The sequence below is a fragment of the Rissa tridactyla genome, chromosome 5 (genome assembly GCF_028500815.1).
Source record: "Rissa tridactyla isolate bRisTri1 chromosome 5, bRisTri1.patW.cur.20221130, whole genome shotgun sequence".
In the NCBI taxonomy this organism is placed as follows: domain Eukaryota; kingdom Metazoa; phylum Chordata; class Aves; order Charadriiformes; family Laridae; genus Rissa; species Rissa tridactyla.
Window position 1 is genome coordinate 78,345,381 of NC_071470.1, and position 17,159 is coordinate 78,362,539.

General features: G+C 41.6%; 1 protein-coding gene across 27 annotated transcripts in view; it reads right to left on the reverse strand.

Annotated features, from left to right (window-relative positions):
- Nucleotides 1-16,396, reverse strand: part of CAMK2D (calcium/calmodulin dependent protein kinase II delta) — a 158,208-nt gene extending 141,812 nt beyond the window's left edge. For 6 of the 27 annotated variants that reach the window (XM_054203077.1, XM_054203079.1, XM_054203074.1 and 3 more), the window contains exons 1-2: nt 16,046-16,390; nt 15,144-15,238 (exon numbers count right to left, since the gene is read on the reverse strand). In XM_054203077.1, coding sequence (XP_054059052.1) covers nt 15,144-15,238; nt 16,046-16,113 — 163 coding nt within the window. In that variant the 5' untranslated portion in view covers nt 16,114-16,390. Of the gene's footprint in view, nt 1-15,143; nt 15,239-16,045 lie in introns of all 27 variants that reach the window. The other 21 variants (XM_054203080.1, XM_054203075.1, XM_054203095.1 and 18 more) reach the window with 8 other exon arrangements.
- Nucleotides 16,397-17,159: the final 763 nt, after the last annotated feature.

Consider the following 17,159-nt stretch of genomic DNA (forward strand, 5'->3'; position numbering starts at 1 on the left):
CCAAGAAAAAACAGCTTAAACGAACATCACACTTTCCAGGTAAGATAACCAGCCTTTTTCCCCTCCAGATTTGTAATCCTTTAAAATAATGATGAAGTTTTCTCTCTTGGTGACTATTATCTATGCCAATGCTTCCTTTACTCCTCTATCTGGCAGGTAGTCCATACTCACACAAGATAGACAGAAGAGCTCCCGGCACCACACGTTATTTTTACATGACTACAGACAGGTTAAAACTGAAATTCAGAAAAGCTGAACTAAAACTAAAGCAGCATACATTTCTGCTAGGGAAGTTACCATGAAAGAAAAGCAACCTTCAGAAAACGCGACCACATGCTAAGGGTATATTTGCAGTAGTGGAGCAGACTCAAGTTCAAAGAGTAAGAGCGCAAAATAAAACCAGAGCAAATCTAAGCTGAGAAACACATCTGTGGTTTCAAGAAGAGCTGTGGTGTAAGAGTACAGTTTGCAGTGGCACTAACTGCACATTTAAGGTGCTTAAATGCTGTACATGAAATTGTTTTGGTCAAAATGTATGCCCAAATTGAAATATATCCAAAACCAAAGCACATTCAAGTCAAATAAGCATGCACTTTAAAAGAGGATTTTCTAGCATTTTAACTGCAAGAACCTTTGTTCCATTGACTATTCACATAACACAGTAAAAGAAAACAAGCACGTTTCAAGCTAAAGGAACAACATGAAAAAGACAGCATTTAAAATAATCAGATTATCTCGTAATGAGGTTATAAGGGCCCCATCTCATAGAGATGGGATACAACAACTTCAATTCAAAAAAAAAACTAAACACAAAACCCACCAAAAAAAACCCCAAAACTCAGAGGCCTATTTTATAAACCTTCTCAAGCATCAGACTTGAGAACAACATTTCTCAAACCAGCAGCATGAAATATCACACCTTAACAAAATAAGCGGAGTAAGTGGGCACAAGAAGGACAGAGGAGTATCACAAGATTCTGAAACCATCCCCACCCTTCTGTTATCCCACCTGAAGGTCCTAAGGATATAGGTACCAGACTAAACACGCTCAGGTTACAGCACTTGAAAATGATTGCCCGCCAGGGAATTTCCTGACTGCAGGCAGTTAAGTCTGCCACAGGTGCAACATAAAGCGCATCAGCTTCAACATCATCTACGGAGGTTCTCACACCAAGTCTATGGGCACAGTTTCTTTGACAGTTCCTCCACACGCTGTATTTTTGGCAAAGAAATATTCGCTCTGTTAAGAACATTGAGGGGGGGGATCCTTCAAAGACATAGGACTCGCATTCCGTGCATCCCAGCACGCAAGGCCAGAAGCAAATTCAGTCTGCAAATACCCCATATTCACACAGATAATTTTATATAGCTACATATCATGATCTCTTAAAAACCACCTGGGTAAAATTAGTGAAGTTCTCAAAGGAGCTGACGCTGTCTGCTTAGTAAGAAAATTGCTGGGGTTTTTACCTCTTATTTTGGAGCCACTTTGAGTAATTCAGGTGTTATGTATGTCAATCTGACACTGAAAATGCATTTATGTAATATAAAAGAGGTTTTTTTTCCAATCATAGCCGAGATTATTCATTAACTGTGCTAGGAAATACAGATTCAGTGGGTCAACTACAGGTATCTGAGCTTTGACATGTTACTAAGATTTTTGAGAGGAATGGTATATAGCTCTCACCACATGCCCCTAATCCTATCTTCTATATAGAATTTGCATGGTCTGCTCAATATTTAAGAGATGTAAAGAATACGCATTTGATTCCATCGACTTTTGCTGCTGAAGTCTGTTAATATTAGTATTAACTTGGTATGATTGCAGAATTTTGTTATTTACTAAAGGAGCCAGCGCTAATTCTGAATTACCATAGACTTTTTTCATACCTCTTGTTTTTATTTCAAGACTGGAAACAAGCTATTATCTGCGCCCCCCACTCCTCCCTTTCTGTAGAACTATGTCTTGCAGCTTGTAAAAAGTCCTATAAGAGAGCAGTATTGTCTTTGAGAGATCTCCTTCCCTTCCTCCTTCTAAATGAAGACAATTCAGGACAGGGAGAATCCCCATAAATTATCAAAACGCTTTACTAAAAACAACAGGAGTTTTGTTTGGTGTTTCGGTTTTTAATCTGTCTAGCATCAGTTTTTGATTGATCCTTAAGAAGATTTATTCAGTAACAAAGCCCACATCAAGGGACACAATTCTACTTTAGAAAGTTAAATCAATCAACGTAAATATTTACAAGAAGAAGGAAGCTTAATATTCCATTCATTTAAATACATACCTCCCATATTTATAAAACATTACTTTTTTTTTTTAAAAAAAAAAGGTTATGCTGACCAGCATGTGGCTTTATGTGAAGTTTTCTGGTTTATTACTAATAAATATTTTTATTGACAACCCGTTTCATATAGTTTTTAATAAATTGACTATTTTTTGTGTAGGAAGGAACACATGGCAGATGCAAAGCCAGGTACTGATCTCATGATTGCTTACACTTGTTAGCAAAATTCAGTGAGTTCTCACATTATCTGTATTGCTAAATACACAACTACTGTTGATTTTTTTTTTTTTTTTTTTTTTTAAGTGTTTCAACTGATTTTTGCAGGGGTTTGGTTTTGGGTTTTTTTGCATTTTGTTTTGGTTTTACTTGGTTTGGTTTTCTGTTGTTTTGTGTTTGCTTTTTTTTTATTTTTACGCACTATTATTTTATTGACTAAACCCATTAACAACAATTAGCAACATTTTGAAAGTGTTTCCCTTTATTTAGTGTATGAATCAATACAACTTTTCTTTGAACAATGAACTAAGCTGCTGTAAGTACATTTGCACGGTTTTCATTTTCTTTAGCCATTTTCCTGAATAGATGCGCATCTGGGGTTGCAGAAACAAAAGTCAACACTCCACAGAAACTGTTCTTAATTTAGCTTCATTTCATGGAGCTATTTTCACAGCGGTTCCCACTCGACCTTGCACAGAGGTGAGATTAATGGCAGGCTGCAGAAAGCTACGATGCCAGAAACTGAACAACGCGCCTTTTGATGGGAAGAACTGGGTTTTGACTTAGGTCTCAAACATGCACCATCTTGAGAAACTGTACCAAAAAAAAAAAAAAAAAGGAAAAAAGCATCTACCTACATCTTTGTATATCAGTTACTGGTTGGGCACAGTAAATCCTCTAAAACATTACTCTGCGGAGTTCTTCTAAGCAGGGATCAATGCCTCCTGCAAGGCTCCATTGTTTAAGACGCAGAAACAAAGAAAATGAGACATTTGGGGGTTAGTAAAAACGGAGATCACCAAACTAGCTTCAAAATTGGAAGGCAACTGGTAAAAGGGGTGACAAGAACTGTAGTGATGAAAGGGAACGCTGAAGGGAAATCATTAAAGAAGTTCCTCCTGTATTGGTCTCAGAATCAGTCAAATTAAACTGTAAATAAACACTGGAATTTACCAGACAAGATCCTCCCATGCAGACACAGGTGATTACTTAATGCCACTCGTAAGACCTCACCTGATTTTTTTTTTTTTAATCCCAGTCAATTGCAATCCCCCATTATAAACATCCACATACATATATATATATATAGAGAGAGAGAGAGAGAGAGAGAGAGAGGTATCTATCTATCTATATATCTCTACACACACAAATTAGCTTAGAGCATAGGTAAGAATAGCCATCATAACAGACAGTATCATATACAAGGAAGCTAAAGGAAGATAGCTGTTAAAAAAAATAAATACTGGAAATAAGATCGTTCTTGATAAATCCACTGTTGAAAGATGAAGAACTCACTGAAGGACAACCTAGGCATAAACACTGTCCATGAATAAATTTGGGCTGTCAATCAGTGCAGTAAAAGAGTGCAGTACAAAATTATCTTCAGTAAACAAAAAGACCTAAGCCTCTCGCTTCCCCAGTTGATTTTAAAGTAGAGCTGGAGTACTGAATGAGATTGGTTACTCTTGTTGAAGTACTCAGCTTCACCTTGGATGCACTTAATTTCCCATTTTTTCACCTAAGGCCAACCCCAGGTGACAGATGCCCAGATGTCCTCTCATCCTGTAGAAGTCTGACAGTGGATAAATGGGATCTGAAAGTGGAAGGTATCAGTTTTAGCCAGGCTGAACCTGTTACATGAAACAGGAAAACCAAGAACAGACCACTGAACAAACAAACAAACCAACCTTAGTTAAATTTCATTTTGAGCATTGGTAAATGACCATTCCTACCATTGAAAACTATCTAAGCAAGAAGATAGTTGGGGACAGAGGGGAATCAACCCTATTTAGAGGGGAATCAACCTATTTAAAGGGGAAGGAGGGCAATCGATCCTATTTAACAGGCAAAGGAAGTGTTTTTTTCAAATATCGTGTACTTTAAGGAGCATGAGCTTTGTTCAGATCTAACAATTTTGTGAGATTTATACAGCTGCAAGAATGTTCTATGACCAAAATAAAACTATTTCGAAAAATGCTGATGCAATGTTAAGCCTCATGATTTTGAGAATAAAAAATATCCACCTATTATAGAGTTGAAACGCATCTAATTCGTGAGTCCTTGTCCGCTTACTTCAGGTTTCCTAAAGCCATCTCTGAGTTATGCTGAGCTTACCACCGTTAGCGTGCAAGGCTAGCCGAGTCGTCCATCTGGTCCCCAAAACACCTGTAATATTAACACCCATCTCCTAGGAGGAGGGATGGACCACACACAGGGAACTTCTACTCTGGGAAAATTAATCTCATTAGTAAGCATGTTTTGATTAACATGGCATTGAAAGCAATTTATTACTTAATTTAGATAGATAAATCATGTTAACCACAAATAGAAATTTAAAGATGCCAATTCTTGCTCTCATTACAAGTAAAATTACTTTAGTTAATAGGTCTTTTAGCACAAAACATTTTCGTACGGCAAACAAGCTGGCTGGGTACACACAAGCTCTGCTGAATCTTTTTCTGCGCACACACACACACAATGCTACACCAGCAGCCTTTTTTTACTTCCTTTCCCCCAAAATGTAACAGCTATGAAAGATCATATAGTGCTATAGGCATAAAAAGAAGAGGCACACTGTGTTTTGGAAGCTCTTTCATCCAACACCAGTACACATCATCTTAAAAATTATACACTTCTCCAGTATTAAAAGACTACTGGGAGGCTTTCACTGGAAAGAGTGAGTGACTAGAAATGTTTTCAACATGCTAAAATTTACTAAGTATAAATTAGGAATAGCAGCAAAAGCACCACAGAAAGATGCAGAAATTTGATGGAAACCCTTCCCGTCCATGCCTTTTGGGGTGGTGATACTAACAAGCCCTGAAAAAAAGGGGGGTTTTTTTATGCCATGATCAACAAGGCATTTAGTCCCATGAGCATATAACAATGCAATCCTAACCACAATTTCATAGCTGTCCATGCTGCCTAAAGCAAGCAAACACCAAGCAATCCACCTCACACCCGAGTTTCATTCTTTTAATTTTAAAATCAGTATATGCAGTATAAAAAGCACCAAGGTGAGCTTTATATTTTCATAGCTATAGCGCTTCATAAATAACCAAAAAATGTAGTTTTTGAAGGTTGCTTTCTGTACTGAAATTTACTTGCGTCTTGGAGACACTTAACATTTCTGAAATCTTTCTATAAAAAAGGTGGAAAACAAGTCATAAAGCGAGTTTTAATAACCTGCCCCAAGGGAAACTGAAGGTCATCTGCCCTACAGTACAAAATCCTCCCTGCAACTACCACAGCAACTGAACTCTGTCCATGTTACACAATGTTTTAACTGCACATACAACACATCTTCACTTACTGCAGGGTATGAATAAAATCAGCTAAATTAATGAGGTTTCACGAGAAACCTTTCATTTTGATGACTATTTATTCTAATGAGCAATAGCCCGTTAAAACCATTCCTACAAGAAGTCTCCCAAACCAAAACCATACCCAAGTGCTAGCTTGAAATCTGCTACGCAACACAAGTAACTTCAAGGCTTCCCTTGACTGATTAAATCACAAACCTATCTCTCCAAGAGGTTAAAATTTAAATGAAAGCTTAGGCTTGGCAAATCCCATCAGATTGTCAAATATGGATATTATGTAGGAACCCCATCTGTTCATGCAGCAACATGAATATGCAACGTGACTGTTGCTGCAACACTTGCATTCACAGTGCGGAAAATTTACAAGTAAGCAGTTCCTGACTATAATTAAATCAGGAACAAAGTTCTGAAAACACATGCAATAGATTGCTTGCCACGAATACGGGCTTCAAGGCTGTAACTTTATTTTTCTCTTCCTCTCACGTGCTGAGATGATGAAACTTTACAGCAGAGGTGCGTTATCTTTTCCACTGACACGGAGGTTTGTCAAGGTACACCGTTCATTGTAGCGCAGGGAAAGGAGGGCGAGTGGAAGATAGCTTTCTGCCACGTGACCCAGCGCATTGTCCATAATGCTGTACAAATCAATTAACAGTTTCACAGGTAAGGAGAGCTGCCAGCTGGGGGCCAGAGGGTTGGACGAGTTGCTCTGAAGGGCTGTGGACTGCCTGCAGACTAGACACACAACAACCCTGAACTACCTGTACCATCCGGGTTTGATATAGTCTTCAATATACTTTACCTCTGTCAAAATTCATGCACATACTCAATCCAGCAAACGTTCAGCTTCTGAAGTTTTTCATTCTGCGCGTAATTACCCAAACCCATCTTTAGTCAGAGGTTAAGTTCTACATCCAGTGGAATGTAGCCACAGTAGTGCTTTCCACTGATGCAGAAGTACACGGCACAGTTTGGATCGGGGGAGAGGCTGTCCAACTGACAACCCAATTGACTGATTTGGCTGGAACTGAGCAAAAGAAACTCCACGACCAGGCGTGAGCTTTTTCCACAAGCGTGCTCTACATTCAAGGTGAAAGTGACTGCCAAAGCATAAATTAATTCTGTTTTCATGGATGCCAGACAGTGCTCTTGGAAAGCATCACCAGGATGTTAGCTTGTTGCAGCAGTGTAGAAAGTCTTGGTTAATGGTAAGAACAAATAAAAAAAAAAGTTTCATCTTGACCAGCAAACATCCACAGCATCACGTTTCCATTATTAAGTAAAGTCTACTTCGTTACTTTTTGAGAGGTTTGGGGGTTGTCTTTTAAATTAAGCCTGCACCTCCAAGCTTCCTGTGAGATACTTGCTGCTTACAAAAGGTCAGGAATTCACGTAATGGAAGCCACCTCAAATCACCAGGTAGGCAAAGTTCCTTTCTACCAAATACAACCAACCTAAACCAACAGTTCGTACACTTATCTGTAATAGCTTGCTCAGCACATTAACTATCATTCTCTAGATTAAAAAAAACCTAATTACAAAAAATAAATATATGCTGTAGCACAATTTATGCTTCTCAATTTCCACTAAAGAGGCCCTGGATTAGAATAAAAGCTTAATCAGGGATAAGATATATTTGCAAATTTGCATAAGTTCCCCTTCCCCGGCTCATGAGTATATTACTCTTGGCTATAGCTAGTGCTCCTACCCAGCGGCACCTATAGAAGCAACAGATTCAAGAGAAATTAAGTAACCTCTCAGTTCAGCAGAATATATCCAGCAGCTTCCAATCAGATGCAGTAGCCATTAACAGGGCTGGAAAGCTTTAAAACGAGTTTTCTAATTCAAACAGCTGAAACTCAATACACATTTCAGAACAAGCTGACAACAATCCAGAAAATGACCCTGGATAAGAGCACAACTGGCCCCCCAGAAGAAAATACTAAAACCATGTCGCACACAAGTTCTCCGTTCCCTCTGATACCACACACAAGGCATTTCTCATAATACAAGGATTAAACAGAGGAGGAGTTTGTACAAATATGCACACAGAGATGCACACAGAGCTCAAGACACACAAGGAAAAAACAGACAGATTGGATTTCTGTGCCTCTCCAAAACATAGCAGATGTTCCTTCAAATTCAAGGCACAATTATTTTTAATAAGGAATTAAACAAGAGGAACTACCGTCTTTAAATTAAGGGATTGATGTCTATTAACCTTTTTCAAGGAACAGAGGAAGTTATATTTCTCACATCATCTTTTAAAAATCCCCATAATATCCTTACAAAGCATATGATAAATGTGCAATAAATGTATATGAAGGAGGAAGCTGGACCCTGACATATGAAACACCCTGGCCTACATTTCTCCGGAGGTCAAATGAAGGACAGATGCATGAAAAGCACTGTTTTGGCAGTATTTACATTTGTAAAGCAAAATATTTAGCTCACTTTTATTTCAATCTCTCAGATCAGACACTTCCCCATTAAATTAAAAAAAAAAAAATGCAGCGTTCTCCTATCTTCCAAGCAATAGTCAAAACATTCACCATCAAAAAAAACCAACAACCAAATCCAAACAAAAACAAACCCCAAACCCCAAACCTTGGAATCATAAAAGTGTAAATGAAAGAAGCAGAGATGACTTCACATACCACTAGCCCTAACCAGAGAAAGTGAATAAATAATTTTTAGTATTTTGACAAATACATATCTACATATGGTAAAACTTTCAGATTATAATACTTTTTTTTTTTTTGTTCAATTTGAAGACTAAGAGAGCTTTTTGAAATTAGGTGCAGAACTAACCCTCAGATATTCTGTCTCAGTTCTTCCAGGAACAAGCGTATTTCTATCTCGCTGTCAATGAGGACAGATGCAAGCCACTTAAATATATAAAACAATGTTTTCTATGTAGAGCATTATGAACATCAGGCAGAAACAATAATGGTTAAGTGTTTACCACTTCAGCTACAATAAAGATTAAGTGTTTACCATTGTGCTTATTTCCTTGTTTTCATATTTGAACAAAAAGCTTTCATTTGGAAGTACGATTTGGTCATAAGCAGTAAAACATTAGCAGGGAACACAACTTGTCTCAGACCAGGAGGAGACCACCACATCCATATTTCAGTACCAGAACGCAGATACGGAAGCCGAGTAAAGGTATTCAGTTCGCATTTCGCCCTGTGTCTGGTTCTCCCTTCTCTCCCAACAGAAGCAATTCCGAAAGCAGAGCTGTTCAGATGTGCGGTTAAGTCTTTAATTTGCGGTTAAGTGAACACACAAATTAAAAGCGCACATTAGTGCCAGAATTCGCACCTTCTGACAGAAAATGGCAGGAAAGGGGTAGCCAAATAAGTCCCCAAGAATCCCTTTGTTGTTAACATTTCAGCAGCAGAGATCTGAAAGCAGAGAAGGGACCCAGGCCAAAGTAGCAAAACCACTGAAACACAATGAGAAGCTTCCGAGGGACATATGCATTCAACTGATTCATAATTTTAGGCATGCTCAATAACCTTGGAGTTTGGACAGAAAAATGTCTCTTCTGTACTTCCCCCACCCTTGAGCTTGGTCAAACTGAGATGACAGACGCTGCCAACCACTTTTTCATTCTCCATGCCTTCCCTGAGTTATTTTACATACCAGATTTGGGGCATGTGTCCATTGAAATAAATGACTACGCTTCCACAAGCTCCAACTTTCAGTTCAGAGTATCACTTCAAACTACGAAGCTACACGTCAAGGACATTTTTCTGAAGCACGTGACAAGAACAGCAGCAGAGTATACTAGAATTCCTTTTCCTCCATCCTCCACGTAGAAATATGTTAAAATACGCACTACAATTTTAAGTTTTTTAGTACATACCTCCCACTAAGAACACCAGCAACAAGCTTTAATGATAACAAGAGGAATACATGTATCTTCAAGTTCTGATGTAATTTGTTTAAGGCCCATCCACGTATAAACTACACAGAGAATCTCCTTTCGTAAGAGCAACAAGAGTCACAATGGAGAGAGAAAATAAGTCCTTTGCAAAGGAAAACAGAAGTGGCGTCATCAAAATTGTATCATATTTGCTATGGATAATTTAACTACGAACTGCCAGGAAAATTCATTTCAAATCTAGTTTAATCCGTTAGAATAAATTACTACCAACCAACACTCATTACAATGAGTTTCAAAGTCCCCATTCTCAATGGTATTTGAAAGCTCTTCAGATTTTCACTAAAAATAAAATACAACAAAAGCTCCAAACCTTCAAAACAGAACACCTAACCAAAAATCTGATTTTTCAAATTTTTTTTTAAATAACACTCTTATGAGTGCTCTCTACTACTCTGAGCTTTCTGAATGGACTCAATTTTAACAGATAGCACCAACAGCCTGCTAATTATGGTAATTTGCAATTGAAACAAATACTTGCAGATAAATATGCAAACGTATCAAACGTTAAATCGCAACATCTATGTCAAACTGAAAAGCATGCCATGACTTAAGCTGAAGGACAGGAAGAGCGCACACATTGTAAAAAAGGGCAACCGCATGTTCGCAGGTCAGCCTTCTTCCATACTACGGAAAAACATTTTTAAAAACATTCTTAACACATGGTGGAAGGCAAACATACTGCTTCTGGGCAGGTAATTAACCTGAGAAACTGACTGGAGAAAGATACTGAAGAAAATAGGTAAGCCTCAAGCTTAATTCTTGTCCTCACAAAGACAATATCTGCTTCACTGGCAAACAAATGTCCTCAAGGATAGTACTCTATGCGTGGGAATAATTTAAGGTGTACATAATAACAGATAGTAGCATTAAAATACATGTGTTATAATAAACTCGCACAGGTAAATGTGTGCTTCAGAGATTAAGATCTTCAGCTAGATTAGGAAGAATTATTTTCTCCTCCCATGGCACGCAGGAAGCCTTATTACAGCTTGCCTTCCTGTAAAACATCTGGCACTGCCTGACAGAGGCTACCTGACTAAATGAAATGCTGGTTCAGTGACACAACAAAAACGTTCGCCTCTGCATCATGAAAAACTACGCTGAAAAATGCCAGCCACCCTGTATGCTTCACATTCCATTCATCTCCCTAATGTATTTTAAATCGCTTCAAGGATCATGAGGTGCTCTACTTGGACAGATTTAGACACAGAAAAACCTCTTCCCACAGTAGGATTGCTCAATACTGCCGCTGAAATGTTGTTCCAAAAGGGTGGGGTTCCCAGCCTCCTCACCCATCAGAGCTTGTTGCGGGGAAGAGCAATCAGTCCAGTCGCCTCTGGCTGTGCAGTCACAAGCTCGTAGGAGACACTCTCTTCCTTGAAGAATAGTAAGACGCTGATAAAGATTTGGGAAATTTCCTGCTAAGAGGGAAGATAAATACCCAGTGAAGCCTTCAAGGCTTAAAACTCAAAAGCTCACTGAAGCTAATGGAACGGCTGGTCCCCGAAAGCTCACGAGAGCTTTTCCACAAAGAAGCAATAACCTCCAGCTGATTCTTACATTACTCTTAATAATATGTATGCTCGTAAACACAGGTTCGTGTTTCTGCTGCAGCAATCTAAGGGCTGGGAGAGGTGTGCCTAGGCAGTATTTACAAAAGCACCCTAGAAAAGAAAACGGACTGGAACATCCTCCTCCTCTCATAGATGCCATCAAATTGCCATCAAAGGCACCGTGATTTTGGCCAGTACAGAGAAAAAGTCACTGGCAAAAAATAACACCCAATGAAAATACATTAGTAATTGATCTTTTCAAGTATGATCAGAGAGGCAAACACTTGTCTAATTCTTTTTTTTTTTTTTAAAAACAGAAAACGACGTCCAAACCTGTTAAGAAAATGGTATCTGTTTATATGAAATCAATGTGGATCAAAGCCACAGGACTCTCAAAAGAAAAGATAAAAGATGTACAGATAATGACAAAAAGAAAAAGATGATTTCTTAATTATTTGGTATTTGGAACAGACAAGGAAAAGTAAAGTCACCTCACAGAAGTTCACTTTTATCTACATTGCTTTCAACTCAAGAAAAACAACACAGAGAAGCCCAAACCAGCACACTTCAGAGACCGAGTAATAAGAAAATCCCAACAACTTCACCAGATGAAACAATACAGACCCCAGAACCAGAAAACATACATTCTTTACTTTATTCTTAGTTTTCTGCATGCTTGTTCACTGTTGCACTTAATTTTAGAGATTTATGTTATGTACCTATTTTTTTCCCTTTTCAAAAATCAGCAGCATAATCAAATTGGGCAAGCTTGTCTGGAACATATTTTATTGATGCAAAACTAGCTGTTGATTTTCAATAGCAATTTAATACTTAAACTCATTTAGTAAATGTGAAATCAAAGCTCAGAACCTTTTAAAAGCAGCTTAAGACTACTTTAAGAAGAGAAGAAGTGTTATTCAAATAAGCAGAAGTTTTTTTGCTACACCGAAAGAGATTGAAATTGCAAGAATTTATTATTTCTATTACTAAAATCAGAAAAACATGGAATTGGAATTTCCACATAAAGTCAAATACTTAAAATCATAATCTTTAAGTGTTTTTATTACATTTCGGACTGCCATTTGTAAATGAGAGCATAGCAGATAAAAAAAAAACCTGATCATCAACTTAAAAGCACAAAGGTTACTTCTCCCACAACAGGGTCCTTGCCCTTCCAAATTAAAACCAAAGCTCATGCCTCTGCACAGATACAATTAGTTTGAAATTTCCCAGTAACTAGACAAGGAAAGAGATGAGAACACACCTTCACCAGCGTTCGTCTGTGATCAGATCAGTTCCTCAGTTTAGAGGTACTAAAGTAAGGATTCAGATAAACCTCCAAGGGCGTTTAGGGCTGAGGTGAAGGAACGATGGGGAGACAAGTATTGTTATGACTGGGCTGAAGCCAGTTAAATGACTTCTAATTTCAAAGCTACCTTAAGGAAGTTTTATTTAGTCTTGACTGCTCCTTCTTATATATTGACACTGCTCCTCTTCGATCTTGCAAGCAAGGCATCCCAAATAAAATGCTGTGCTTAAAAGACAAGGGATACACATTTACAAGACAAGAACCCCTTAAATCTGTGCACAGATGAGGCTGACCCAATAAACAGTCCTTTAAATTTACATCATAATTGGTATTTCAAGTACAAAACACAAGAGTGAACTGCCACCTCATCATAAAGCGGTTCAGGTGTGAGCAGAATGAAACGTACAATTTAGGTTTGAAAAACAGTATCTTAGTTATAAGCTGTATACCTATTATCAGCCAGGAGAACGTATCACACTTAGAGGCTCTTTAATGTTTAGTTTTTGCACCACAAGTGCAATTAAAGCACACCTTTCTGCAATTAAAGAATTGCCTAATAAGAATCTGAAGATTTCTCCAAGAAGCTTGCTCTTCAAAAGCTGTTTAGTAGATTTCAAAAAGCTAAAAGCCAAAACAACCACGACAAAGTAACAACCAAGCCAACAAAAAACCCTCAAAAACCCCTCCAGGATCTCTGAAAACAGAGATGGAAACACATTCCCTGCATTCACGGACATGGCATCACACGTGTTCTGATAAGAAAGGATACTTCACGGTCCAGCTTTGAAGTGTAACCCCTTCCTTTATGGGCTTATGTGCTAAACCTGTATAAAACACTCTGTGTGAATTTTGCCTCATCCCATCAACCCAGCCAAATTCTCCCAAATATGGTTCCACTCATTAATGGAGCAACTCGGCCCTGCATGAACAGTCAGAGAAATACGAAAATTAAAGCTTCAAATATAGTATGTTCCAAATGATGACTTCTAAGGAATACAACATTTTCATTAATTTAGCCTAGCATTTAAAGATCTATCCCATCATACGTAAAACCCATGCCATGTAAGTCACCTGATGGTGATCTTGCTACAGCTTCTCACATTGGAAGATACGCAAGATTTATGAAATCACACAGAATGTGGCGGTTTATTTTAAGCATCAAAATTCAACGGATCACATTATGGTGCTACCAAAAGAAAAAAGGAAGATCTGTTTTAAGCAAACTTGTGAAAATATTTTATCTCAAGTATTATCGTCTTCTCAAACTCTCTTCCTTTAAATCCGTAACTCCACAAAGGTGTACTTTAAATTTAAGTACCTTTTGAAAGATACAGAAAAGCAAATCTTGCAGCAAAAGTATGGAGACTAAAATTCAGCTAAAAGGTAAGAAGTAAATTTTCACACGACTTTCATCAGCTGAACATAAAATCATTGACACAATGTTGAAAGACCTTTATCCGAGAGCAGCAGGCTACCAGAACATGCCACAATGTCGTATGTAATATTTTCTGTTTAAATTTAATGAATTAATTCCAACTGCTGTTTACCTGCAGTGATTCCTTCGCTTCACAAGCAAACCAGGCCATAAACAGGTTTACACTCTCATACTGTTTGCTTATTCACCTCCATGCTCTTTACCACATCACAAATTCATATCAAAACACAGATAACGTTAACGGAGAACAATCCGTAATCCCCGACATCCTAGCAGCAGCACTCTGACTTGGATTTAACAAGCAATTGACATATCGCCATTAAGGCTTGCTTTGGACAACAGTAACCCACAGCATGTGTATATTTACCTCAAATGTATCCTAAAGACCTATCCACTGATACTGAAAATAGCCAGAAAATATACGAATCACACAAAAAGTATAAACAAGCTGTAGAGCAGGTATTAAGGTTGTGTTATGACAGGAAAACACTCTTCACTCAATGAGAATGACTTACTTTGCAAATGGTTAGTTCGTAAAACGATAATTTTCTTTAACGTGATTTTTTCTTCTCGTAACAAAGTTTAGCATGAGGTAGAAGTACACTTTTTCCTCATGCATGCACAGCCAGATACGCCTTGATGTTCATGTTTAAATATAACGGCAACAGAGAATTCACTAAAGCTATAGTATTTAAAATAAAAGGTATGATGGAAACTTATTATTTCCCAACCTTCCCCCCCCAGAAAAAAAAAATCGTCTTGCAAAATGCAATTCACAAAAAGGAAGGGGCTGCATTGTGTTAAATTGTTTTGAGTATTTGTACACCTTTTCTTGAAATGCCTTACGGCAACCTCAGACCTCCACGCAACCAATCCATGACACATTTAACATAGGAAGAAAAAAAAAAGCACCAAGGAAATAATAAAATAAATAAAAAAACCGAAAATGATGGAAATAATAATAAAAAAAATCATTTAGCTATTTTTATCATTTACTTTAACGCTTACCACAAGAACGTGAAAAACGGGGAGGAGGTACCATGAACACCAGGTTAAAATATACCCACCCCTAGCCGAAAGCTTTTTGGTGTTGATGATTTTGGCCGCGTACTCCTGTCCTGTGGTGATCTTCATACACCGCCTCACCACGGAGAACGCCCCTCTGCAAACCCAGAAGGGCACAAAGTGTCAGCCCCACCGAAACGCTGCCATCACCGGTCTTCTAACGGGGGGGGGGGGGGGGGGGTTTAGTCAGAGGTGTGATGCCGACAGAATTCCCCCCCCCCCCCCCCAAAAAAAAAAAAAAAGGAATTCCGCCCCCCCCAGAGGGACGGCCAGTATTTTATTTTATTCACCAAAAGACTAACTCTGATCAGGAGCGCCGGTACAAGCCGTATGGCCGACCCCATCCCCGCCGGCTACCGGGCGGAGGGAGGGCACGCTGGCGCACACACACACCCCCACACCCCGTGGGGACACCGCGTGTGCGTGTGCCCCCGCGGTGACACCGGGCCACCGACATGGCGATGGGGGCTCCGGCCCCGCGCCGCCTCCCGCCCCGCCGCGAGGGGGCGCCACGCCCCAACGGCCCCCCCACGACCGAGCTCCCCCTCAACGGCCCCTCACGGCTAGTTCCCCCCGCTACTGCCAGCGGCCAGACTAAAAAAAAAAAAAAAAAAAAAAAATATAATAAATAACCATATGGCCGAGGGCAGCCCCCCGGGGCCGTACATACCCCGGGGGTGAAGGAAAAGGCGGGCGCGGAGCCCGCTCCCCCCCCCCCCCCGCCCATAACGCCCCGGTGTGTGGGGCTGGAGACATGGCGCCGTCGTCTGCCCCCACCCCGCCGCCGGTGGGAGCGGGGCTTCCAGCACCGGTAAGACTCAGGCACCGAGCCCTCAACAGCCAACCGCGCCTTCCCCTCCCACCCCCGGCTCCCCAACCGCGCTCCGGCGGGCTCCGTCCTTACTTCCCGAGCTCCTCGAAGAGCTGGTACTCGTCGGTGAAGCGGGTGCAGGTGGCGGTTGAGGCCATCATGAGGGCGGGCGGGCGGCCGCCGGTACCTCCGGCGGCCAGGGACGGCGAGGCGGCGGAGGGCGGCGGAGCTGTGAGGCGAGGCGAGGCGAGAGGCGAGGCTCCGCGCCGGCTTCTCCTCCTCCTCCTGCCGTGACGGGGCTGCCTCCGCGCCCTCCTCCGGTCTTCCCCCGCCCTTGAGGGAGACAGATCAATAAATAATAACCGTGTCTCTCCCTCTCTCTCCCCCTCACAAGCCCGCCGGGGGAGGCGGCACCGAAAAGGAAAGCAAAACCGGGGCGGGGGGCCAAGGGCTGCCTCCGCCTTCCGCTCCTGCTCCTCCCCGGGGGCCGCCGCCGCCGCCGCCTCAGCCCCGTCTCCCGGTGCCGTGCCTCCCCCTAGCGACCTCCCTCCCTCCCGCCCGCCCCGTCGGGGAACGCTGTGGGGCGGAGGCGGGGGGTGACTCTCACACTACGGACGGGGGAACCCACCGGGAGCCAGGGAGGGAGGGAGGAGGGAGGAAGGAGGAGAAGGAAAGGACCGGACCCCCCCCCCCCGGGGCTCCCCACCGGGACGGGCAGCGCTGGCGCCCCCTCGCAAACGGATGCACCTGCGCCCCGTTCCCCGGAGACCGCCTGACGTCATAAACCGCCGGGCCCCGCCCCAGCACTGTGGCGTCACGGCGGCCGGGGGGGGGGGGGGTGGTGTGTGTGCTACGGGGACAGGCGGCGGGGGGGGGGGGGCACAGCGCGTGCGCGGGCGGAGGCGGGGGGGCGATGGCGACGTCACGGGGAGGTCGTGCCGAGGGACGCCCCGTGTGCCCGCAACCCCCCGGCTCCTTTTCTGCCCCCCAAACTCCCCCAAAACGCGGCTGTGACGACACAAGGTGACGGCGAGCGGCTGCCTCCGCCCCCTGCCCTCACGCTCCCGCCTGGCCCTCGCCCCCCCCCCCGCCAAGGTTTTCCCGGTTAAAATAGCGCGTAATTGCGTCATCGATGAGCGCAACTGGGCACAAAGGGGCGGGGGGGGGGGGGGAGTGTCACCTGGCCGTCTGAATTGCATCGAAATTC